The 24985-nt window shown below is 35.3% G+C and overlaps 5 protein-coding genes across 10 annotated transcripts; 4 read left to right on the top strand and 1 right to left on the bottom strand.

Annotated features, from left to right (window-relative positions):
• The first annotated feature begins 1390 nt into the window (after nt 1–1390).
• On the top strand, nt 1391–5959 carry LOC132055378 (IAA-amino acid hydrolase ILR1-like 4). The gene is made up of 5 exons (XM_059447168.1): nt 1391–1935; nt 2339–2464; nt 3132–3446; nt 4576–4704; nt 5377–5959. Exons 1-5 carry the CDS (start codon nt 1597–1599, stop codon nt 5782–5784), a joined length of 1317 nt encoding a protein of 438 aa, XP_059303151.1. The 5' UTR covers nt 1391–1596; the 3' UTR covers nt 5785–5959.
• Nucleotides 5960–6220: 261 nt separating this feature from the next.
• LOC132055379 (glycosyltransferase BC10-like) lies at nt 6221–9553 on the bottom strand. Its single transcript, XM_059447169.1, has 2 exons — nt 8322–9553; nt 6221–7021 (listed from the first exon to the last, which is right to left on the bottom strand). Exons 1-2 carry the CDS (start codon nt 8844–8846, stop codon nt 6383–6385), a joined length of 1164 nt encoding a protein of 387 aa, XP_059303152.1. The 5' UTR covers nt 8847–9553; the 3' UTR covers nt 6221–6382.
• Nucleotides 9554–12408: 2855 nt separating this feature from the next.
• LOC132055377 (uncharacterized) lies at nt 12409–15503 on the top strand. 5 transcript variants are annotated; one of them, XM_059447163.1, is made up of 4 exons: nt 12409–12497; nt 13236–14634; nt 14733–14906; nt 15016–15503. In XM_059447163.1, the coding sequence occupies exons 1-4, from the start codon at nt 12451–12453 to the stop codon at nt 15241–15243; spliced, it is 1848 nt and encodes a 615-aa protein (XP_059303146.1). In that variant the 5' UTR covers nt 12409–12450; the 3' UTR covers nt 15244–15503. The 5 variants fall into 5 exon arrangements, with proteins under 5 accessions (XP_059303146.1, XP_059303147.1, XP_059303150.1 ...); XM_059447164.1 differs by having other exon boundaries at nt 12436–12497; nt 13245–14634; XM_059447167.1 differs by lacking the exon at nt 12409–12497 and adding an exon at nt 12503–12541.
• A 3018-nt stretch (nt 15504–18521) lies between these two features.
• Nucleotides 18522–21791, top strand: LOC132055375 (uncharacterized). The gene is made up of 4 exons (XM_059447159.1): nt 18522–18659; nt 19652–21005; nt 21119–21292; nt 21390–21791. Exons 2-4 carry the CDS (start codon nt 19683–19685, stop codon nt 21624–21626), a joined length of 1734 nt encoding a protein of 577 aa, XP_059303142.1. The 5' UTR covers nt 18522–18659; nt 19652–19682; the 3' UTR covers nt 21627–21791.
• A 471-nt stretch (nt 21792–22262) lies between these two features.
• LOC132055376 (jacalin-related lectin 19) lies at nt 22263–24577 on the top strand. Of its 2 annotated transcripts, none has more exons than XM_059447161.1 (3): nt 22263–22460; nt 23202–23423; nt 24030–24577. In XM_059447161.1, exons 1-3 carry the CDS (start codon nt 22452–22454, stop codon nt 24405–24407), a joined length of 609 nt encoding a protein of 202 aa, XP_059303144.1. In that variant the 5' UTR covers nt 22263–22451; the 3' UTR covers nt 24408–24577. The 2 variants fall into 2 exon arrangements, with proteins under 2 accessions (XP_059303144.1, XP_059303143.1); XM_059447160.1 differs by having other exon boundaries at nt 22267–22460; nt 23199–23423.
• Nucleotides 24578–24985: the final 408 nt, after the last annotated feature.

Raw genomic sequence — 24985 nt, 5'->3', positions numbered from 1 at the left:
AAAATTGCAAGATATATTAAGCAAGAGGCTCATTAGATCGAGTGTCTCCCCCTGGGGAGATCCTGTTATATTTGTGAAGAAAAAGAATGATTCAATGCTAATGTGCATTAACTACCATTAGTTGAACAAGGTTACTATAGAGAAAAAGTATCCATTACCACATATTGATGATCTGTTTGACCAATCTAGTTGAAGATTAGAATGTCATATATCCCTAAGATAGATTTTAGGATGTGCTATAATATGAATTTCTGGTCATGTCTTTTGGGTTGACTAATGACCCAACAACGTTTATGGGACTTGATGAACTTGTTTTTTGGGTTGACTAATGACCGTTTATTGATGAACTGGGAGTTCTAACTATACATGGATTCCTTTGTCATTATCTTTACTGATGACAAATTGATAGACTGCCCCATTTTGAATAGTTCCTGATTCACACTGGAAATTAGGTATCTACTTATCGTATTTTTACCCCTGCTCGGTAGTTTTGTAGCAGGTTGTTTTAGGCTGGGTCCCTCGCTCAGGGCCAAAAAGGACAACTTCCTTTCCAGCCTTGGGCAGCCAGCCGGAGCTTGCGCAACACCCAATTGCTTACTCGACTAACAATTCTATTTCGGTAAGTTGATCTGGATCGTAGTTCAGATTCAAATTGGGATAAAGCCTTTCCTCTACAGGGGCTTTGTGCAGTAAACCCCCTACGGGGCTGTCGTCTTTTTTTAATAAAATATGAGTGGATCGAGAAAGCAAAGCTTAAAAGGTGAAAATGCTCTACCTACCCTCTTTTGTTTTAAGTATTCCATCCGTTCTCAAAAAGAGTAAAACTGTCACATTTCAAATAGTTCAGGGCATTTTTGACCTTTTGTTTCCTATGACCTTCCTCTCATCTACACATAACTAAAGCCAACAATTCCTTCTACCCAAAATCCCCAGAAACCAAGCTCCTTAATGTAGAAGCAATTATCCAGAATTGGCGACAAATATATAAGTTTCGTTAGTGGGTCGTAGAAGGGTCCAATAACTAGAGAATTGAATTTCGAAAAATGATACTTGAAGCCCTAGTCTGCACGATTTCGAAATCCATCATATTTAGAGTCAAACAATATAGTAATGGGGGGAACGACGAAGGTGTGGAACTTGTGGGGATAGAGGGCTATTGGAGTTTGGGATGGGGTAGGTGTGTTGGAGGGTGGGGAGAAAACGAAATAACAACTTGTGAAACTTTATTTTTTAGTTTCAGTAGAAAATTTAGTATATTCATTTTTAAGAAACTTACTTTTCTCAAGAAAAATATTTTAGAATTTTTTTGACTAACTAAAGTAAAAAATAAAAAAAGAGCGGCTGGCAAATAACACGTGAGGAAATTCGATTAAGCACGCGAGGGTCGGCTGTAGCCTGAAAACTATCTGTGTGTGATTGATTGAAAGCATCTTTCAGTTGTCATCTCTTGTTGTGCCGTAGTATTAATAGCACACTAATATTTTATCTTATGAATGTGACTCCCATTTTGACCCTCAATTTCACCTAATCTAAAATACAAAACCACAGTTGACATATACATCTTTCAGTAGGTTTCTTTTCTTGTTTTTTGCTCATATGGATTATTCCAGATGGGTTTTCTTGATTTTGATTTTTGTTTCTTTTTCTGCCACACCCATTTGCTCAGAATTATCAGAAATCCCTAGTAAGTTCCTTGATTTTGCTAAGAAAGCTGAGGTTTTTGATTGGATTGTTGGGGTTAGGAGAAGGATACATGAGAATCCTGAGTTGGGTTATGAAGAATTAGAGACTAGTAAGCTTATTAGACAAGAATTGGATAATTTGGGTATTGAGTATAATTACCCTTTTGCCACTACTGGTATTGTTGGTTTTATTGGTTCAGGAAAACCCCCTTTTGTTGCCATCAGAGCTGATATGGATGCTCTCCCTATGCAGGTTCGAAATTGAAGTGATTATTAATTCTGATTATCCTCTTGATTTGATGTAAAAGTTGGTTTTTATTTTTATTTTTTATACTGATGTAATGATTAGAGATCACCAAATAGCCAATAGCAAGTTGGGTATGAATTATAGCAAGGAGAGATTCTTGTGTACTGTCTTTTATTTTAGCTAAAACAATTAGTTTTACACCTTAATTTGAGGCTTTTTTCATTTTTGGCCTGACGGCCAAAATTAATTACGGGCGCTAGCCAAAATATACAAAACATATATAGGTATATTATGTGTATGTTTTTGTATATTATATGTATATTTAGATTTAACATACAAAACACATACATTTACCGGCTATTATGTTTTAGAACGGTCCAAAAATGTAATTATTCCTTAATTTTAACAGGAAATGGTGGACTGGGAGCACAAAAGTAGGAATCCTGGAAAAATGCACGCATGTGGCCATGATGCTCATGTTGCAATGCTTCTTGGTGCTGCAAAGATTCTTCAAGAACATCGGGACATTTTGAAGGTTTTATTCTTGTATTAGGAGTACCACATCTGTTCAAGATTTGACTTTTGCCCGTTTCTCCTTTTTGCATTTTATCCATTGCATGATTGAACTTTAATTGTTTGGCATGCATGCTGGTTTGTTGGATGTGTTTTATGGCCAATGCTCTTAAGTCTGCTTACCCTTTTAGAAAATACCATATCCAGTCTTTCTTAAGGCGTTATCAAAGGCCCTCTTAAAGCACACTTAAGCCTTGAAGCGGACAGAAAACATGTTGTGCGCTTCGCCCGCTAACATCAAGGCTCTAAGGCATTCTTTTTCTTGCCAATGAGTGATATTTTCTTTTTCTGAAGAGGTGACACTAAATGATTGATATTTTATTTTATCGTAATTATTTTTCAATTTCTTTGTTCATATATTCGTTATTCATGCTTATAATTATTAGTCTTGGACGACATGTACATTTTTGTATTTTTTCTCCATTTGAGCGTTTCTTTATTAAAGCCCACACTTTATTTGCGCTTAGAGCTCCAACAGACCTTAGAGCTTTGCGTTTTTTGCCTTTTATAACACTGCTTTCTTTTTGAATCCATAGCCCAGTCCTCAGCATGTACACAATATCAATTTTTTGTTGTCATATATATTCTTCTGGCAGCTGATATTTCCTCGGACTTAATATTTTTGACAGGGAACAGTTGCTCTTGTTTTTCAACCAGCAGAGGAGGGAGGTGGTGGGGCCAAGAAAATGATAGATGCTGGAGCACTAGAAAATGTAGAAGCAATATTTGGTCTGCATGTCAATCCCAACTTTCCTTTGGGTAAAGTTTCTTCAAGGTCTGGACCCTTTTTGGCTGGAAGTGGTTTTTTCGAGGCTGTAATTACTGGAAAAGGGGGTCATGCCGCTATTCCACAACATTCGATAGACCCAATTCTGGCAGCATCGAATGTAATTGTCAGCTTACAGCATCTTGTTTCCCGAGAGGCTGATCCTCTGGATTCTCAGGTATATTACTTGTCATGATTTCATTGCTTGATCGGGAATTGTTTGAATAAACTATGAACTGCAAATAAGATTCAAATCACTACGCACTTGAGTGAACAAGAGAAGTGACTTTATCCTTGCTTTATACCTGGAAAACATGATATTAATCTTAAACATTTAGAATGATTCTATGGTCTTCAATAGAGGTAATATGACCTCTTTGTTTGCCGAAACTAAATATTCACCCATACCAAATTTCTTGGACAACGTAAATTTCCCTGTGTCAGGTTACTTCTTAGTCAAGCAAAAGTGAAATTAACCTCAAAATTTCCTGTTCTGAGCCTAAATGAGAGTTCAATTATCTAATTTGGAAGCAACCCACCAGAAGTTACTCAATCACCTAGTACAACCCTCTCCTTGGCTCCCTTGCTTTGAATCCCATATGCATCTTCTATTCTGGTGATGTCCTTAATAAAGTGGAGAACTTTATAAAAGTGCTTAAATGGTATAATGGAATTTCCTAAATACATCTTTAGTGCTTGGGCCGAACGATAGAGGAATCAGTTTAATATTGTTTGAGATTAGGGTGTCAAAGTCTCTGCTTTCCTTAACAAAGCTCAAGTTAAATATCTGAAGTAGGTGAAGTTTCTTCTCCGTGTTCGGACTTCGGATTCATTTTTTGAAACTAAAGAGTCATATCCGTGTTCTTTTGGATGGAAAGTGGAAATATCAGGAAGGGCGTTGCTGCCTGCAGCCGGATCCAAAAAAAAAGTTATTGTCCTTTTGATGAAAATTATTCAAATATTGAATAATTAGTTTAAGAATGTTTGAAATTTGGGGGTCAAAATCTCCTTTCCTTAACAAAACTCAACTTTTGAAATTATCTGTAGTAACTGAAGCTTCCTCTCCCTGTTCTGATTTATGTTCTGAAACCATAAAAATGTATCTGATGAGATGATGCTATGGAAGGATTTTTTAAAAACATTTGAACTCTCTCATTGAGATTGTGCAATGACTAGCATGCTTACTGGGTTTATAATATTTGACTAGAGCCTGACTGGTAGACAAACCCCCATTCTGCTGCTGAAAAACTGACATGGTGAATTTACTTAGTCATGTAGTTTTATTTGACATAAAGTATGATGTGCAGGTAGTCACAGTTGCTAAATTCCAAGGAGGTGGTGCATTTAACGTTATTCCAGACTCTGTTACCATCGGTGGCACCTTTCGGGCTTTTTCAAAGGAGAGCTTTCAGCAGCTTAGGCAGCGAATTCAGGAGGTAGGATCAATTCTTAAATTAGTCAGTATATCAAGCTGTTGCCTAAAATGTCTTGGATGTTTTATTTTGAAGAAATTAACACTTTTTGTCCCTCAAATATTGCAAATTCTGATCTTGGTCCTTGTGATTGTTGGTTAAGCATATTTCCCCGTCAATTAATTGATATGTGCGCTTTTGATTCCTCTATCTATGAATCTTCACGAATTTAATGAAATCTCAAGTGCTAAATCTTTCAATTATGAATGTGATATCCTAAATTTGTATACTATTACTCCAGATTTTAGGATATTTAGTTCTAAAAATAATATAAATATTACATGTTTCCTGCAACCAAACACCTTTTAGCTAATTGTAGGTTAAATGTGCTTAACCAAATTTTATGAGGACAAAAATCTAGAATTTATCCATAACCGAGGGACCAAAAGTGTAATTATCCCTTTATTTTGTTTGTAATTCACTTTATTTTGATCAGGGTTTAGTTATTTCATTTCATATGCTGCATAATGAAATTGCAAACTCAACCTACTGCAAAGCCAACCTTATGCTTTGTGTGTCTGCATTCTTTACATTTTTTTGGCAAAATAGGCTGCCAGTTGACTCTGTTTCCTGGATTTTCATTCTTTTTATCCATGCTTTCTCCATAGTAGAAACACTAATTCTCCTCTCGTGTAGGTTATTGTTGGGCAAGCTGCTGTACAGAGGTGCAATGCAACTGTGGATTTTCTTACAAACGATAAACCCTTCTTCCCTCCGACCGTGAATGATAAAAACTTGCACAAACACTTCCAGAGAGTTGCAGGTGATATGCTTGGTAACAATCATGTAAAAGACATGGAACCATTAATGGGATCAGAGGATTTTGCTTTTTACCAAGAGGTTATCCCTGGTTACTTCTATCTACTTGGAATGCAGGACGAAACAAATGAAAACCTTGCATCAGTTCATTCACCTTATTTTAAAATCAACGAAAAAGCACTTCCTTTTGGTGCTGCACTTCAAGCATCTTTGGCTATTAGATATCTTCTCGAAGCACAACCACAAGTTCCTTCGTCAAGTATAAATGATCACGATGAATTGTAAGGTGCTGCTCTTTTGTAGACCTAAATAGATCCCTGTTCATTTTTATGTAATGCTGGAACCGGCCAATTAAGCTTAAACTGTATATCTGGAACAAGTGAGCTACTTAGTCAGAAAGGTCAATGTTTATGCAACATTTACTTCAACAGCAATAACAATGTTGTACATTTTCTAGCAATTTCTTTTTCCTGAACTTATTCAAACATATTCAAATATTGGAATTAAGTAGGATCTCAATGGACAACCTTCCGTTGCTCTCTTCTGGAGTTCCCATTTCAGACACCTTAGAATATCCAAATAGCAATCCATGCTTTACGATGTAGATTTTGTGAATAATTTTTATTTTTATTTTCTTCTGAAATTTTACATTCTTTTGCTCATGGATGTTAGAAATATGAAGAATTCATACTCAAATCAACAAGAAGTTAAGATCAGCAGCTATATGAACCCTCACTAATCATGTTACTCAAAGTCTAACAATTAAAGGTAACAATACAAATATCATCATAGGAAAGAGCATACTTTGGCATCTAATAGCAAGCATGACACTTGCTTGATCACCGGATCTAATAGCTACCAATTTCCTATTCTTGCTAAAATATTAGAAGCCCAAAAACTTAGTAGAATGTTCTAATAAAGGACCCAAAGCACTAGGAGCAAATTTTCTGGCAAAAAGGAAACAAAGTGAAGTTGGCTGGTTATTGTATATACACGTCGGCATGTCAGAAATTCTCTTGAAAAAATGATCATTAATATCAGCCTTCCCAAATGTAGCAGGATGAGCACCACCTCTGGACCAGTCCACCCAAGTGAGAGTCCGGTTTGCTAAGAGGCGAGGAGATTCTATTGTCAGCATAGTTGGAAAATAGTGCTCGTCCACATAACACGCTGGTCTACAGAACTTCTCAAACTTAGGATGGTACTTCTCGTCTTTAACAATGTCAACAGCCAGTTTCCTGTTAACTTCAAACCACTGAGATCCTTTACGCCAATCAGTGATGTTAACCTCAGGTGACATATTCGGATTGTAACGCCCTCTTCCATAAGGTCCAGGTTCATCTACTGCACCCATAAAACTGTGCCTGGATTTTGATATGTAGTGATAGACAACTTTGAAGTTCTGCAGAGGAATGCATGCCTCGGATAAGAGGACAAAAAATTCGTTGGAGATATCAAGCAGTGCATTAGCAAGAAGCCGTCTTTCAGCATCACACATGCTCATTCTTCCCCACTCCGCCACCTACACAAAAGAGACAATAGAATGATGACATTGATCTACTCGTGTAATACCAAATTTAGGCGTCACAGACTGCTCAATTGCAGCTAAATGAAAAACCAAGAGGTATGCAAACATCTTTTCATGAACACATTTGCGAACAGGATTCGACCAACGAGCTTCATCCTTCAGTCACCAAAAATAGCTCATGTATACCTTCTAATCTAACAAATATGCATCACCCGTCATGGATATATGTATGAAAATATTCCTTAACAATATTATCAAAGAAAATAGTCCTTACAGAAATGAGCTTCTCTTCCCCCTACGGACTAGAACAAGACATTTGTTTTAAAGTATGTGGTTCAGTAGTTCCTGGCATACACTAAGCAGATGTCATGGTACAAACTTCCTATAACGGAGAACGACTATTGGTGTCCCTGCTTAACATATACAGCATTCACTAGTCCAGCAAAAAACTCAAGTGTTCTTATTGAGATCAAGGGTTAATAAGGTTTACATTGGAGATTAGCTGTCACAAACATTCAGAGACCATCGAGATGAAAACAACTGTGGCCAACTCAAATAACTAGAAAACCAAACAGATTGACTCTCTTATCCCACTTCCATCAATTCAACCTTTATTGAAGCTTTACTGCAAACGCAAGCAACTTTCGATGATCTTGACATTGCCTCAAGTACAGCACCATGAGCAGTAACATATCACCTAACATACCTGGGTTGGATCATGATGAGCTACAACAAAGAACTTATTTTCCCTATGTCCTAACTTTGCACAACTTAGGGGAAGCCCATAACCATAAACATTGAAGAAGGAAGAAAAAATCACCAACTTTGTATCTCTATAATTAAGTCCAGATATGTCTAGTGTCTTCTTAAAAAAATGTTATCATTCACTATTGCTGAACTTTTGGGTTAAATCTTAAACAGTTCGAAGAGCATGAATCCATATATCTTAAAAGAGGCTACACGAGAAAATAATACACACAGTTTAGTTTTTGAGTCCCAGGACAATGACAGACTAAGATAACCTTTCAATTAGCTAAAATCTATCTGAGATCTGCTTCAATAACCAAGTCCTTAAAGGCATAAAACACAGAAATATGTTTATAGAATCATATATTCAAAAGGAAATCTTTTTGACAGTTCCCCATGTTAGAATCCCAACATGGTAACACACAGATTAGTTAAGATTAGGACTTGGTTGGCTACTATTGCAAAGTTAATTTATTTAGACATAATGGCAAGAACAAACTAAAGCATTATGTACAATTAGAAAGGAAAAAGAATGTGCTCAATTTACCTGACTAGGAATTTGCCTGCCATGAAATACTGATGAAGGTGGGAAATCAGGATTGTATGATGGCAATGAATGAACATATATCGAATAAAGCTTCTCATTCCCCTTGAAAAATCTCTCCCACAAAGGTGCCAAAGGCAAAGGTCCTCTAGTCAAGAACATGAACGCGATCTTTCGCGTTCTATTAAAAGGGTATTCTTTAATTTGAGGAACAATCGTAGCTCGCCAAAACAACTGAGTATCATTCATCGAATGCAACAGATTCGATGGAGGCTTAATCCAACTCTCTAAACTAAGTTGTTGAATACAGGGCTGAAATCTTGATTGTACCATAGGGATTACATTCTGTACTACTGAATACCGAACCATATACATACTAACAAATGAAAATACAATACCAAGACCCAAAAATAGCAATAGAAACTGAAGTAACCTTAATGGTAAAGGCTTATACTGATTTGTTACCACCTTAGTAACAGGTTCGTTACCTTCCTCTAATGACCCTTGACTCCCTACTCTTGACTTCATTTCTATATCTACCAAATACTTTCCACTACAAAAATCAATTCAAGGAAAATCAGGTTTTCCTGTACATATACTTATCTTCACAAAATGGTGTGTGGTTCACAACATTTTACTTTATAAAGCAAGGATTTTTATGAATCTCAGCAATAGTTGATTCAACAAAACAGTATAGGCAAGATAATTTTAACCCCAGATCGAGAAAATGCCACTCAAAGCAAGTGGATATGTCCCCAGATCAAAAAAAGTAAAAGTTCAAATCCCAAGATTTGGCTACTGAATAACTACTAGGCTAAAAATGGTGAAACAGATATCATGGGGTGGAGCAAGAAAGTGAAAAAATTGAGCTAATCTTTTTATTGAGCTTAATTAATGAGAGTGTATGGGCCTGATTGAAGTTGAAGGTATAAATCTTTATGAAGAATCTAGAGACCAAAGAGATGTTGTTTGGGTGTGAAGAATAAAAACAGAATCTTGTTATCAACACCAAATCTGTTGGTGTTAAGCTTTAGTTTGTTGATGACATCTTTGCCAAACGTGGAAGTAAAGAGAAATTTAATTTTTGTTTTTTGCAGTAATCGAAGTTGTCTTGGTTGGGAAGCCGAAAGAAGCTTTTTTTTATGTGTGAGAGAGATAATGGGAAAGCAAAGGGTGTAGGTGTATGTTGTTGATTGTTGTTGGAAGAACCTAGATGTTTGCGTAATTAGATTTGTCTTGTGCTTTTATGTACATTGAAAATTCCAAATGTAATGAGCATTTATTTGGCTACCACGTTTAATTCGATTTTTCAATTTTTATCAAACTTCAATTCTGCTATGTAATGAGGCATCAAACTTATTTGGCTTTTCTGCTTTTTTTAAAGTTCGATTTCGATTTTTTTAATGTTTTTTTTTTAATATAATATTGTGTTGATTCCATCGACACTAAAATTCTCAAAAGAATAAACATAAAACTGATAAATTGAAATCAAAATCAAAAACAAACAGATACAAAGAAAAACTATAATCAATATTACAGATTTTTAAATATATATACTCGCGTCACTTACATTAATCCTAAAGTCATCCCTTTCTTTTTTATTTGTTTTTTTCAATCAAGTGTTTTTATTACAATTTCTTTAAACTTAATTTTGACTATTTTAATTTTTTTAGGTAATGTATTAAATTTCGGTGCTCGTTCGGTTTTTCGGTTCGGCTATTTCGATTTCGATTTTTTGACGATGGACACCAAACACCGAACCAAACTAATTCGATTTTTCGAACTTAAAACATTCAGGTATTCTCATTTTGTCTCCTTTCTTTTTTTGTTTTTGTGTTTTTAATTTCTTTGAGATCCGAGGGTCGAGGATTGAACTTTTCAATCATTTTTAATTTTAAAATGCTACTCTTTCCATTTTTGTACTTTATCTAAGGATGTTTGAGAGCAAAATTCATAAGTTCGGTTGGCATTTTTGGCTTATTTATGTGTCTGATTAAATATTAAAAGTATTTACGTGCGAAAATGAATCAAAAGCAAAAAAACGGTCATTTTATAACTTTTCGACTTATAATGCTTTTAATAATTTGAAAAATGCCACATGCAAGAAAAAAGCTAGATCAGGGCATCGGTAGCTAAAAATGTCTTGAGCATGTGGATGACATACATTGAATCTGGAAAATTGACCCGTTTTATGTAATAAGTCACGTGAATTTAGTTTGATTTTAATATCAAAATGCGACAAAGCTTCAATGCTAATATTTAAAAAAAAAAAAAAATTAGAAAGTTGCATATACAAATCCACTCTTAATGATATGCAATTTTTTAAGAAAATCGTATGAATTTGACTCTAATTGAACAATATTACACCTTATTAGTGTTTTTCGGCTGATTTAGCTCAACCAACAACAAAACTCTCTCATAGTTTTCAAAAAAATATTTCACGGCCTAACTTTCTAGTGCAAATTAAACCACCAATACAAATTCAAGCTTAGGGCCTACTACCAGCAGGACGCTTTCACATACTATATTATTTTCTTTATCTTCCATTTCTTTAAAGATCATGTGTGGATTCAAAAAGCACCTAATTTACCTAAATTGAGTAACATAATAGATAGTACAAAAATCGTCGACTACAGAAAAGTCGGTGGAGAAGTTTATAATTCTATTAATCATGCGACTACAGACTAGAAATAGAAATTCTCTACCTCCGTTTTACATTCATGGGAAGAATTTTCAGACTAACGGCAATATAAACTCATTTATCCCTCTTTAATTAAAGATATTACTCATTGAAACCTCACTGTCATCCATTACAAGAGCTGCAATAATATGTTTGTACCATTTTCATAGTTTGAAAAGAATAGAGTTGGTTGAGTTTGAATTAGGCTGACTATAAATTTAGAACAATAGGTGCACCGGTTCTTTTTCAGCACCTTTATCGCAAATTATGAATAATATATAAAATCACTTCATTCTTATGTAGAATAACTAATTTAACTACTATTTAACTATAATAAATTAATGTAATTAAGTATAAATATCCACTATGAAACTTTTTGCCTGACTAATAGGTAAAATTGATGTTCTAGGCTTGGCCTAAAAACCAGTTTTTCCGGCCGAAGTGCACGAATACCGATTTCAGGACCACTACTCGCAATACTTAAAAATTTATAAGTCTATCTACTTCAAAACAACTTCAGATAAAGGTGTCTGAAGTTAGGCTTGACAGACAAAATGTATGAAGCTTCATATGAAGTTGCTTTGAAGATTGTAGGCGTACAACTTTTTTGTTTTAATGAGTGCATGTTAGATAGTGATGTCCAAATAGGGTACCCTGTAAAAAAATTACATTTTTGTCTAAAGTTAGGCTTAACATGCATATGTGAAGTTGTTTTGAAGATTGCAGACGTGCAACTTTTTTTTTGTTTTAATGAGTGCATGTCAGATAGTGATGTCCAAATAGGGTACCCCATAAAAATTTTATGAAATTTTCGACAATTGGCCTCTTTTTAGGATAACTTTTTAGCAAACGAACATTCTTTTTATTCCTCTTGCAACATATGGACCTTTTTAGACTACAATCTAATGATTCCTTTTAAATAAACTAAAAATCTTATGAGAAAACGTCCGATCACATTCTAAAATTTTATAATGCTAGAGGATAGTCTAATATTTTGTCAATTCTATGGCTATATTTTCACAAATTTTAAGAATAGTGACAAAATCTAAATAGCGGCTTAAAAAGAGACATTTGCACCCTAAGAACTGCCTTGAAGAAATTGCATGGTTTTCCCTCCAAATGGGCTGATCTTTATTTTTTGCCCTTCAAAATCTAATTTATGCCAAGCGAGACATAAATCTTTAAAGTCGCGGGACATAATTTATGAGATATAATTATACTAAAGTATAAACTTATGCCTCGCTCTAAAGATATTTGTCTTGGGGACAAAAATTAGAGACCAGCACAAAAAAAATTGCAAATGACCCAACTGCCTTCTCAGTCCAAAGACGTTCTGGGCTTTCCGACAGCATCCAAAGCCCAAGTAGAATTTAGCTTCCTGGGTAAACAACCCGGCCCTTTTCGACATAATTACAGTCGACGAACCCTTATATAAATAACTTGACCGTAAAAATGTTAATCAACACACTTCGTCAGTTCACCTTCCCAAATTCCGAAAGGTAATTTCGCATTTTCATATCTCTGAGATTATTTCTACTAAATGGTACGATGAAGTTGTTACCCAAATTGGCATTTAGGATTTCAGTCTGATTGAGAGATGGCTATGGTTAGGTTAATTCACATTCTATTACGTTTATGCATACGTTAATTTTGGCAATTTAAGCCTTTTGTCTTAATAATATGCTGATACAGGTTAAAAATTGATTGATATTTTTTCTTATTTTTTCCGATTGATTTAAGACTGCTTTGATTTCTCTTTGGGTTATTAGTTTTTTCGTCGCTATAATTAAAACTAAGATGGATATGCTTAGGTTACTTTGCATTCAATTACCCGAAATGGAATATAGGCTTTCAGGCTGATTAAGATGGATACGCTTAGCTTACTTCACATTCAATTATGCTTGCGCATAAAAAAAATTAGTAAGATCATTTAAATTTTTTGTTCTAATAACCTGCTGATACAGGTAAAAAATTGATTGATATTTTACGTAATGATTTTGGATTGCTTTGATTTCTCTTTGGGTATTAGTTTTGTCGTTATACCCTAAAACTAAAGATTTTGGTATTCTCATTGTCCTCATGTGATGAGGAAATGTAGTTTATTTATGTAGTTTTTTTATGAAGGTTTACTTATGTAGTTTTTTAATAAAATGGAGGTTTCCTTTTTGAATCTGAACAAGATTTTTTGGCAACAGTATGATGTCTAAAGCTCTACACTTATTGTTTGCTAAACGAAGGGTCTCTAGGTTTTGCAAAGACGGGACATTAATGAAGAAAAGGAAACTAAAAGGCAGGACACAGCGAAAGGTAAATAAAAAGAAGGGAAAGATGATGGAGAACATCAACACAGATGAAAGAGCAGTTGATGCGGACAGGATCTCTGAGTTGCCTGAACACATTTTACATCATATCCTTCATCTTCTCCACAGGTCAAAAGATATTGCAAGAACTAGTGTTTTGTCTAAGAAGTGGAAAGGCATTTGGAAATCTTTCACATCCTTTGATTTTGATCAGAATTGGTTTAGACATGAAGAGGATGAAAAGAATTGGAATCATCTTCAACCTCCACCAGCGGAGAAACAGAGCTACATGTTAAAATTTGCGCTTGAGGAATTTACCGGAGATGTGCCAGTGATAGAAAAGTTCATTCTGTTTGTTGCAAACGCCCTGGTAACCAGAGTTGAACCTTTGCCAAGTATACAAAAGTTTAGGCTGCGTGTCACTCATTTAACTATGATGTTGAGGAGTTTAATGGATGATTGGATTGGTGTTGCCATTGAGAAGAATGTTAAAGAGCTTGAACTCCATGTGGATTTGGATTGCAAAGACAGACCTTACGTACTGCCTTATGCCCTCTTTGCTTCAAAGTCAATAACCTCGTTGAAGCTTAACGGATGTGGAGTCGATTATAGTGATGACGATGACGTAAAGGATGATTTTGTTGGTGACGTAATGGATGATGATGACATAAAGCTCCAAAACCTGCGGGAGCTATCCATGAAAACGATGCGAATAAATGAGAAGGTAGTCCATCGTTTTGTCCAAGGCTGCCCTTTTATCGAAGATATGCGACTGATCAATTGCTATGGTTTGAAATTCTTGCATGTTTCATCTCTGCCTAATTTAAATAGGTTGGAGGTACATGAGGGCTCCAACCTCAGGTGGATCAAACTTGAGGCACCAAATCTTGAGACATTTTGGTTCCACGGAAAGAAGTCTTCAAGGTGCAAAATACTCTTAGCAGGGTGTGGAAATCTTAAGAATTTGATGTTGAGGCATGCACATATGGCAGATAAGTCATTTCAGGAATATATCTCCTACTTCCCGTTGCTTGAAGAATTGTACCTGTTGGAGTGTCATGCATTGCATGGGATTACGATATTGAGTGACAAGCTGAAAAAGCTGTCGGTGATAAGGTGCCACAAGCTAAAGGAAGCCAACATTGATGCACCAAATCTACTTTCATTTGAGTATACTGGAGCTGAGCTGCGTTTTTCTTCCATTAATGCTTCTCGGTTGCAAGAAGTGAAGCTTCACTTAAAATCCCAAAAACAAAAGTTTCACTCTAATGAAGTGCAGAAATTCATTAAAGGATTTGATGCCAAAGGTTTCAACTTGTTTCTTGCCTCCAAACAGGTCTCATATTTGTTATACTCTTTAAAGTTATCAGTGATGATTGTCTATGGCTTTCTCATGTGTCAATTTAATTATATTCGTTCCTGTGGCACTTATAGGATGTGTTTATCTATGAGGATTTGAGAGGAATCCTTCAACTTCCCTCTAAAGTGTATAAGATAGAATTGACTAAATCAACAAAGATATTGGGAAATCTTCTCAATAGTCACTTGCGAGATTTTCACCCAAAAACTCTTACCTTAGAGACATCTCCCAGTAGTGAACTCCTCACGGTAAGAGACCTCTATCTTAACTAGATCCTTAAGTTATACTTCCTGGTAGTTCAATGCTTTCTATCGCTACATTGGTTAGAAACTCATTGTTATTTTCTGTTGAATACAGTTCTTGAAGGAGGAGATGATGAACAAAGAGAGGACTCCTAGCTGCTGTAAATATTACTCAAAGAAATGCTGGCGACATTATTTAAAAGAGGTTAATATGTTTGAGTTTTCAGTATCTAGGGTGAATCCAACTACAAGGTTTGAACTAAAATGGAGATCGGTGAGCTCGCTACTGCAGGAAGCTCTCATTATCCATGGAGCACTCAGGTCTCCTGGCAGAGTAGAATAAATCGACAAAAAGTAGTTAAGTCACCTTCAGGCTTTCTTATTCCAGGAAAGTATGTAGTTGCAAAAAGGAAAACAGTAGTTCTAAACTGTTGGCCCTATTAGTTGTTGTGAAAATGGATGAGTTATGGTGCTTGATATAGAGCTAGCTGATATTTGGTTCTTTGAATGTGTTGAAAGTGAAAAAAAGTGCAAATAGGGGTTTCGGTGTTTTCCAAATTAGTTGTATTTGAAATTTTCATAGTCAAAAAGACCACCCCATTATGTTGCAAAGCACTTTTAAGGGCATTTAAGGAAAATAAAAAATGGGTACAATGCTATCCTACAACCTTCATGTTGTGGGATAGCAAAATCATATATATATATAGTAACCATTTAGATGGAAATTTACAAGTGCATCCTCTTTGAAATAACTTAAAAAATGCAGTGTCTCAAGTTAGGTTCGACACACCCAATATTTGAAGTTTCATATGACTGAAATCTAGGCACATGAGACTAAAGTTCAATCATTTTTGCATGAATTTCAGCCACATGTAACTTTAGACATTCTTATGTAAAGTTAATTACGCTTGACAGGCTTAACTTTAGCCACCTCATCACCGCATGTTTGAAGTTGTTTCGAATTTGGTAGACCTGAAAAAAAAATAGGTACATGTTAAATATGGTATCCAAATAGGAACCCTTTTACAATTTTTTTGTCGATTGTCTCTTTTTTGACAGTTGTTCAAGAATGACATTCTTTTTATTTTTCGTGCAACGTATGAACTTTTTAGACCATAGTCTAAAGTTTCCTTCTGAGCAAACTAAAAATCTTATGAAGAAACGTTAGATCACTATATAAAATTTTGTAAATTGTAATGTTAGACTACAATTTAATGTTTAATTTAGAGTAAAGGGTCAAAAACACACTTAAACTATCACGTTTTTTTGTGTTTCATACCTGAACTATCCAAAGTGAGCAAAACACACCTGGATACTGACTAGACTAAATGTTTGACCTCACTCACCTCAAAGCGCGTGAAGCAAAATTTTATCAATTTTTTTTTTGTCCATTTGGCATAGATAACGGCTATATTTTGCTGAATCATTATTAATTTTTTTTTAAAAAAAAATTCCAATTAATTCTTTAAAACCCTAAGCCCTCCCCTTTCTTCTTCATCATTTCTCAACCATTTTTCTTCATTTCTTCTTCTCCTGTGCATATTTATTTCATTTATTGTTCTTCATTATCAACCTTGTTCTTCATTTTCTTCTTCTGTAAGGGCTAATAAGATTTTCTCCTCCCTTTTGTTTCCTTTCATCTTTTTCATTGGTCATATTTTCTTGTCAAAATGAGGAAGAATGTCTTTTGTAAATGTGGGTAGCCTGCAACGATAAGAACATCAACAACGAATAATCATCCGGGAAGACGTTTTTATGGATGCCCGAATTATGGGGTAACCGTCTTTCAAATTATTATACATTAACCAATATGTTTTTTCCATTAATCATCCGGTTAAATGGTGTGATTTATTTTTTTCAGATTAGTGGTCGTGTTGCTTGTGGATTCTTTGATCGGTATGATGATACATTACCAGCCCAAGCAAAGGCTGTTATTCTTGGCTTGAAAATGGATAAGAAGGAACTTGAGGATGAATTGAAGAAGAAGAAAAATTTGAAGATGTTGTTTATTAGTGTATGTTTTAATTTCTAATTTTACCCAAACGTATTAGGCTTTTAACTTTTAACCTTTTATTTATCCAAGTGGAATTAACTTATGCCACAGTGAAAATATTTATCCACGTGGAGTGCCACGTGGCACTATTTTTAAACAAAAAAAGAGAGTGTAGCACACACATTATAGTATATAAGTCCAAGTGTGTTTTGCTAACTGTATAGTACTAGTTTAGGTGTGTTTTGCTCACTTCGGATAGTTCAGGTATGAAACACAAAAAAAGGTGATAGTTTAGGTGTGTTTTTGACCCTTTACTCTTTAATTTAATGTTTTGTCTACTCTAGGGGATATATTTGCAAGAACTTTTAAGAATTAGAACAAAATCTAAAGGGTGGCTTAGAAAAGGAACATTTTCGCAAATCAGCCCCTAAAAAGGGAAGTTTTCAAAAATATATTCTCCAACATCAAATATTACGCTATGTAGCCCAATATATAATATTATACAACATCATACTTGAGGAAAATCATTACACATAATGTCTCAACCTTATATAGAAGGGTATAATAATGCATAAAAGGTGTTTATACACACATATGGACTAAACCGGCTAACAAACTCACTATCTGTGCTACGTGGCGTAAATATTTTTCTGGCAGCAGACATAGAGTGTAATTTTCCCTAAAAAGCGCCTTCTCAGTCATTTTTTTTGCGCGGATGGCCCTTCTTTTGGGGTGGTCTTTAAATTTTGCCCCTCATATTTGTGGTCTTTAAATTATGCCCCTCATAGTACTGGTCTTTAATTTTTTTCCCTTTGCATTGCAACTTTGAGCTTTCACGCAGAAATCATGAGGTTCTGAGTTCGAACCCCGGCTCAAGCATAAATTAAAAAAAAAATTGCAAGGCAAGGTTTGGGTCGCGTGTATCTCGGGACCGATACCCTTGTTAAGGAATTATAAAATTTATGCCGGACCCGGCATACTCATGCCTTATGGGCAGACTTGGCATAAGTATGTCGGGTCCGGCATAACTTTGGTAATTCCTTCACAAGTTTATCTTAGCGGGGCATACTTTTAATGGGCAAACTTTTATCTTGGGACCGGCGCATAAACTTGTGAAGGAATTATCAAAGTTATGCCGGATCCGGCATACTTATGCCAAGTCTACCCATAAGGCATAAGTACAAAAGCGGATCTAGGATTTAAACTCTTGGGGTTCAACCTTTTAAATTTTTAGCATTGAACCATTATATTTCTAAAGTTATGGGTTCATATCTACTATTTATTGTAAATTTAGTAAATTTTTACATATAAATTTGTACACCACATCGAAAGTTTGGGGTTCAATTGAACCCCAAATTATAATGCTCCATCCGCCCCTGCATAAGTATGCCGGGTCCGGCACAACTTTGGTAATTCCTTCACAAGTGTATGCCGGTGGGGGCATAGCGAAATTTAAACTCTGCCTTGCGAAATTTTTTTAAATTTTGACTATGTGTGGGTTCGAACCGGAACCCACGGGTTTTTTAAGCCAAGAAAAATTTAAAGATTTCAAATATGAGGGGCAAAATTTAAAGACCACCCCTAAAGAAGGGCAATTCTGCGAATTGCAGTCGAGAGACGCTTTGGGCTTTTCGACAGAATTGAAAGCCCAAATAGAAGTTAGCTTGACCCGGCCTCTCATCAAACATGACCCGGATTTTCTAGCCTGTATAAATAGCTTGACTTGATCAAACACAGTTCATCAGTTCGTCTTGCCAAAATCCGAGGTATTTTTTGCATTTCTTATTGATTTTCTTTTATATGTCTGAAATTAATTTTACGATACGATCAAATTGTTATCCGAATTGACATTTAGGGTGTAAGGCTGATTAAGATTGTTATGCTTAGGTTACTTCGTATTCAATTACGTTTATTCATACGTTATTTTGGAAAATAAATAAATTAGTAAGACCATTTAAGTTTTTTTGTTTCAATAACATGCTGATACAGGTTAGAAATTGATTGATACTTTTCCTTCTTTTTGCCTATTCATTTGGGATCGCTTTGATTTCTTTTTCGGTCTCTTTGGGCATTAGTTTCGTCTTTATACCCTAAACCTAGAGATTTTGGTCTTCTATTACATGCTTACATTAAATTTGGCACAAATATCAGTAAAATCATTTTTAAGCTTTTTTTTTTTTTTTTTTACTAACATGCTCATACAGGTTACAAATTAATTGATATTTTTTCTTCTATTGATTTCATTTTGGGTCTCTTTGGGGTTTTAGTTTTGTCTTTATACCCTAAAACCTAAAGATTTTGGTCTTCTCATTGTCCTTATGTGATTAGGAAATGGATTTTTTTTTTTTTTTTTAAATTAAGATCAGATGGTGGTGCATGTATTTGAATTCATCATCACATAAATGGAGTTTACTTTTGCAGTTTTTAGTAAAATGGAGGGTTTCTTTCTTGAATCTGAACAAGAATTTTGGCAAGTTTTAATAACCTTCTGATACAGGTTAAAAATTGATTGATATCATTCCTTTTTTTTTTTGGGATTGATGTTTGGATTGCTTTGATTTCTCTTTGGGGTTTTAGTTTCGTTGTTATATGCTAAATTTAAAGATATTGTGTCTTCTTATTGAACTCAAGTGATGAGGAAATGGAGTTTACTTATGTAGTTTTTAGCAAAATGGAGGTTTCTTTCTTGAATCTGAATAAGAATTTTGAACAACAATATGATGTCTAAAGCTCTACAACTATTTTTTGCTAAACGAAGGGACTCTAGATTTTGCAAAGACGGGACGTTAATGAAGAAAAGGAAAAGAAAAGGCAGGACACAAAGAAAGGTAAATAGAAAACAGGGAAAGATGACGGAGAACACCAACACAGACGAAAGAGCAGTTGATGCGGACAGGATCTCTGAGTTGCCTGAACACATTTTACATCACATCCTTTGTCTTCTCCGCTGGCCAAATGATAAAGCAAGAACTAGCGTTTTGTCTAAGAAGTGGAAATTCATTTGGGATTCTTTCACGTCCTTTGATTTTGATCAGAGGCGCTTCGTATGTCTAAAGGATGCAGGTAAATGGGATCATCTCCAACCTCTACCAGTGGAGAAACAGAGCTCAGTTTTCAAAAAGGTGTATGAGCAAACCCTGGGAGGTGCAGAGGTGACATTTATAAACAAGTTCGTTCTGTTTGTTGAGAACACCTTAGCAACCAGACTTGACCTGTTGCCAAGTATACAAAAGTTCAGGCTGCATGTCGTCTATTGTGTTGATCTTTTGTTTCCCTTTATGAATCACTGGATAAGTGTTGCTACTGACAAGAATATTAGTGAGCTTGATATCCATGTGAAAATGCCTGGCAAATTTTACGTTCTGCCTCAGGTCGTCTTTGCTTCCAGGACAATAACTTCATTGAAGCTCTACGGATGTGGAGTAGGTGATTCTGTAGCCATAAAGCTCCAAAACTTGCGGGAGTTATCCATGAAAGCAATGCGTATCAATGAGAATATAGTCCATAATTTTGTCCAGGGCTGCCCTTTGATCGAGGATATGCGACTGATCAATTGCTTTGGTTTGAAATTCTTGCATGTTTCATCTCTGCCTAAGCTAAATAGGTTTGAGGTACATGAGCGCTCCAGCCTCAGGTCGATCAAACTTGAGGCGCCCAATCTTGAGACGTTTTGGTTCCATGGGAAGAAATCTTCAAGGTGCAAAATAATCTTAGCAGGGTGCGGAAATCTTAAGAATCTGACTTTGAAGCATGCACGTATGGCAGATAAGTCCTTTCAGCAACAAGTCTCCTACTTCCCGTTACTTGAAAAATTATTCCTGTTGGAGTGCCAAACATTGCATAGAATTACAATATTGAGTGACAAGCTGAAGAAACTTTCTCTGGTTAGGTGCCACAAACTAAAGGAAGCCAACATTGATGCACCAAATCTACTTTCAATTGAATATACTGGTGGTGCTGAGCTGCCTTTTTCCTACATGAATGCTTCACGGTTGCAAGAAGTGAAGCTTCACTTGAAATCCCAAAAACAGAAGTTTCACCCTGATAAAGTGAAGAAATTCATTGAAGGGTTTGCTGGCAAAGGTTTCACGTTGTTTCTTGCCTCCAAACAGGTCTCAAACTCGTCAAACTCCTTGTATTAAATTTATCAGCGATTATTGTTTATGGCTTTCTCATATGTTCTATTATTTATTTATTTATTTATTTATTCCTGTGGCACTTATAGGATGTGAATATCTATGAGGAACCGGAAGCACTCGATCTTCTTCATTCTGGAGCATTCAAGATAGAATTGACTAAATCAACAAGAATGCTGGAAAATCTTCTCAACAGTCACTTGCGAGATTTTCACCCAAACAGTCTTACCTTAAAGACCTCTCCCACAAGTGACCTCCTCATGGTAAGATGACCTCTATCTTAATTGGATGCTTAAGTCATACTTTTTCTATTACTTCAGTGGATAGGACTGACTTATTGTAATTTGTTGTGGAATACAGTTCATAGAGGAGAAGATATTGAACAAAGAGAAAACTCCTACCTGTTGTAAATACTACTCAAAGAAATGCTGGCGACATTATTTAGAAGAGGCTAAAACGTCTGAGTTTTCAAATGCTTTATCTACAGTGAAGCCTAGTATGAGCTTGGAACTAAAATGGAGCAAGTCACCCTTGCCTCTGCCGGAAGATGTTGATATAACAGAAGAGTTACTGGTGCTCACGGATACAGAGATATAACAGAAGAGTTACTGGTGCTCGAGGATACAGAGCTAACAGATATCAATGAGTAATACATTGGACATATATGCATTTACTGTACTTACTAAGTCATTTATTTGAACTACTTTTCGTTCTTTTAGAACAATTTATGATCAGACGAACTCATTTGGTTTTGGTCCAAGATATTGTGCTTCACTGAGATTAAGTTGCATTTGGTTGATCCCCGCCCCTTATCGGTCCCAAACTGACCAAGGGCAAAATAAAGAGTGTTCATTTCATGGGAGTATCCAAATAATTTGTCAACTCTGTTTTCTGATGGTTGGTTTTGCATGTTCTCTATACAACTGGGGAAGTAAAGTTTTTCAACACCGAAATATTGGTGGTGTGGCGCTGTCTCTCAGGTTTTATCAGTTCCCTTGCCGATCAGAGGGGGACTATCTCGGACTTTTTGCTGTACATATTTCGGCGCTCTCTAGTGCTGGTTTTAAGTAAAGAAATCTTTCTTTTACTGATGATAAAAAAAGGAGCATTAGTGATTATTGGAACAAACACAAGTAGTATAGTGTTATTGAATGGGGGAACGCGTAAGCGATGTCATCTTTATGTGCCTTTGCCATATGCATCTGATTCTCACCAAAGATTTCAACCATGATAAGATTTGCACCGTCTCCACTAATGCCTTATGTAAAGCTAAGGTTCTGAAGAATGTAAGAATAGGAATCAGATACGTACTGCTACAAAAATAGGCAAGAAAACAATGGCTTCTGCCACTATACAAAGGCACTACTTCTTGAAATCAATTTGATCAGCTCTTTGCGCCTGTCTATCTTTGCATTTTCTTGGATGGACACGGTAAGTAATCTTGAGCTTGAACGTTTTCATTTTCATTTAAAAGATATTTTTATTTCTATGTAGAGCCAAAATCTTGTGGCAGCCTAAGACAGAGACAAGATGCACTTTACTAAAACGCTTAAACTGAACCCATTATTTTCTGTATGGAGTAACCACTAAAATTTGTGTGTGAGAGAAAAACCATTAAAATTTTAGCAACTATCAAGTTTTGTGACCCATAATAGCAGAAGTACACAATAGGCTCCGTCAGTGACGTAGCCACCCTTGTCCAAAGCAAGGGGTGTCAATTGATACAATTTTGAAGAGAATTACACTGTCTAGCCAAGTAGTGCTCCCTTCTTCTTTTTAGTCAGTCCCAAAAAAAATGACACCTTTTTATATTTAGCAATAATTTAACTGTCAATTTTTCATTTTACCCTTAATAAATTTATTTCTAGCCATAAAAATTTATTTGACTTGTTTTAAACTACAAAATTCAAAAGTCTTTCTTTCTTTCTTAAACTTCATACCCAGTCAAATACCCTCATATGTATTGAGACGGAGGGAGTACCTTTTTTTTTTTTTTTTTTTTTAATATATATAGTATATGTTAAATCCTTTTGAATTCTTTAGTAAAAGTCTCGACTCCGCCACTAAATTCTGTTATAAAGACATTAATGTTGAAAGCCTTCAAATTTAGATTTTGAATCTGTCTCGACCGCAAGATTAATGAACTAATTGCGGATAAAATGCATGTAGAAGGTTGAGAAGGACCAAGGAGACGAATTAAAGAAGAGGATCGTTATTGGAACATGGGGTGGTCATGGTGGAAGCCCTTGGGATGATGGTAGTTTCAATGGAGTGAGAGAAATTACCCTTGTCTATTCTCTTTGTGTAGACTCCATGACTGTGGTCTATGACCAAAATGGCAAGCCTTATCAAGCAGAGAAGCATGGAGGAGTTGGAGGCAATAGAACTGCTCAGGTAACTCTTTAATCTTTGGATATCTGATAATATAAAGATTTTTTTACATTATTAGTGTAATTTTACTTATTATAAAATGTTGGTTACTACCATTTTTATAAGGTTTTTAACTTGAAACTTTGTTTAACAAGTTAGTTTATATATCATGTGACGAGATTGTTCAAGACCATACAAAGACACCAATGCACCCCTCAACTAATGCAGTATGCTTAACACCTTCCCTATGCTATGCTTAGGATTAATCAGTTGTTGCTTGGACAATATAACATAGGAGCTCTTCATTAGACAAACTAATAATTGGAATGAATTTAACTACGATACCACGTTAAAGGAAATAGACGATGGGTAACTTAACCACAAAAGTTGGTTCATTAGGTGAGAGTATTTCCGAGACACGTGAGGTCACTCCCTCAACTAGTGTGGGACATTTCACAGTAAACATTTACTTGTTAATTACCTTATAAATTAGCTGATAATATAACCCTTTTTAACATTGTCTGTGTAACTCTTTTTTTTTTTTTTTTTTTTTTTCTTTGGCCTGTTCACCATCAACTTTTATTATTACGACGAAACTTAATATTAACCTTTGATATATCTCAATTCCAGATTAAGCTGCAATTTCCAGAAGAATACCTGACGAGTGTTAGCGGCTATTATTCTCCAGTGGTGTATGGTGGCACTCCTGTGATAAGATCCCTCACTTTTAGCAGCAACAAAAGAAAATTTGGACCATTTGGTGTAGAAGGAGGAACACCATTTTCATTGCCAATGGAAGGTGGCCAGATTGTTGGTTTTAAAGGGAGAAGTGGCTGGTATTTAGATGCTATTGGCTTCTATATTGCTAAAGTAAAGACAACTACAGTCTTACAGAAGGCTCAAAAAAGCCTTATGAAACTTGCATCTACTGTGTCTATGAACTACAGATATGGAGATGAACCAAAAAAGCACTCCTATTTCTACAAACCAAGTGTTCCAAAAAAATGAGGCATAAGGGAACTTGACCTCAAATCAGTCAACCAGGATCCGAGCGATGCAAAGAAGAAAGTTTACTAGGGAAAGATCTCCCTAAAGACTTGTGTCCATCCATAGTTTGTAACTCAACTATATGTACTAAGAAAATAAAGTACAATGATTTAAATATACATTTAAATATATACATATATATACATATATATATATATATATATATATATATATATATATATATATATATATATATATATATATTATAGGCTTTAGCTTTATATGTCATTTTTTTCTCATATTGGTAGTATCCGAATCAATTTATGAGCATATTAAATGATCCATGTTTATCAGTAACCTTCCACCAACGTAGATGCAAATGCAAATCCCCCTGATTATCATTTCCACAATAAATGCAAATTCTTCTCATTTCAGTTGAGAATCTCAAATAAGAGTATAATGGATAGTGATACCAAATCACTAACAAAATAAATAGCACCATGAAGGTGAGGAGACCCAAAAAAAAGAAAAATATGCGGATATACTTCAAAAATGTGAAGATAGCACGATTGACGACCTTAAAGGAAATCAGAAAATGT

Source organism: Lycium ferocissimum, chromosome 5 (assembly GCF_029784015.1).
Source record: "Lycium ferocissimum isolate CSIRO_LF1 chromosome 5, AGI_CSIRO_Lferr_CH_V1, whole genome shotgun sequence".
NCBI classification, from domain to species: domain Eukaryota; kingdom Viridiplantae; phylum Streptophyta; class Magnoliopsida; order Solanales; family Solanaceae; genus Lycium; species Lycium ferocissimum.
Note: the sequence above shows the minus strand (reverse complement) of the source record. Positions and strands in the feature narration are given on the sequence as shown.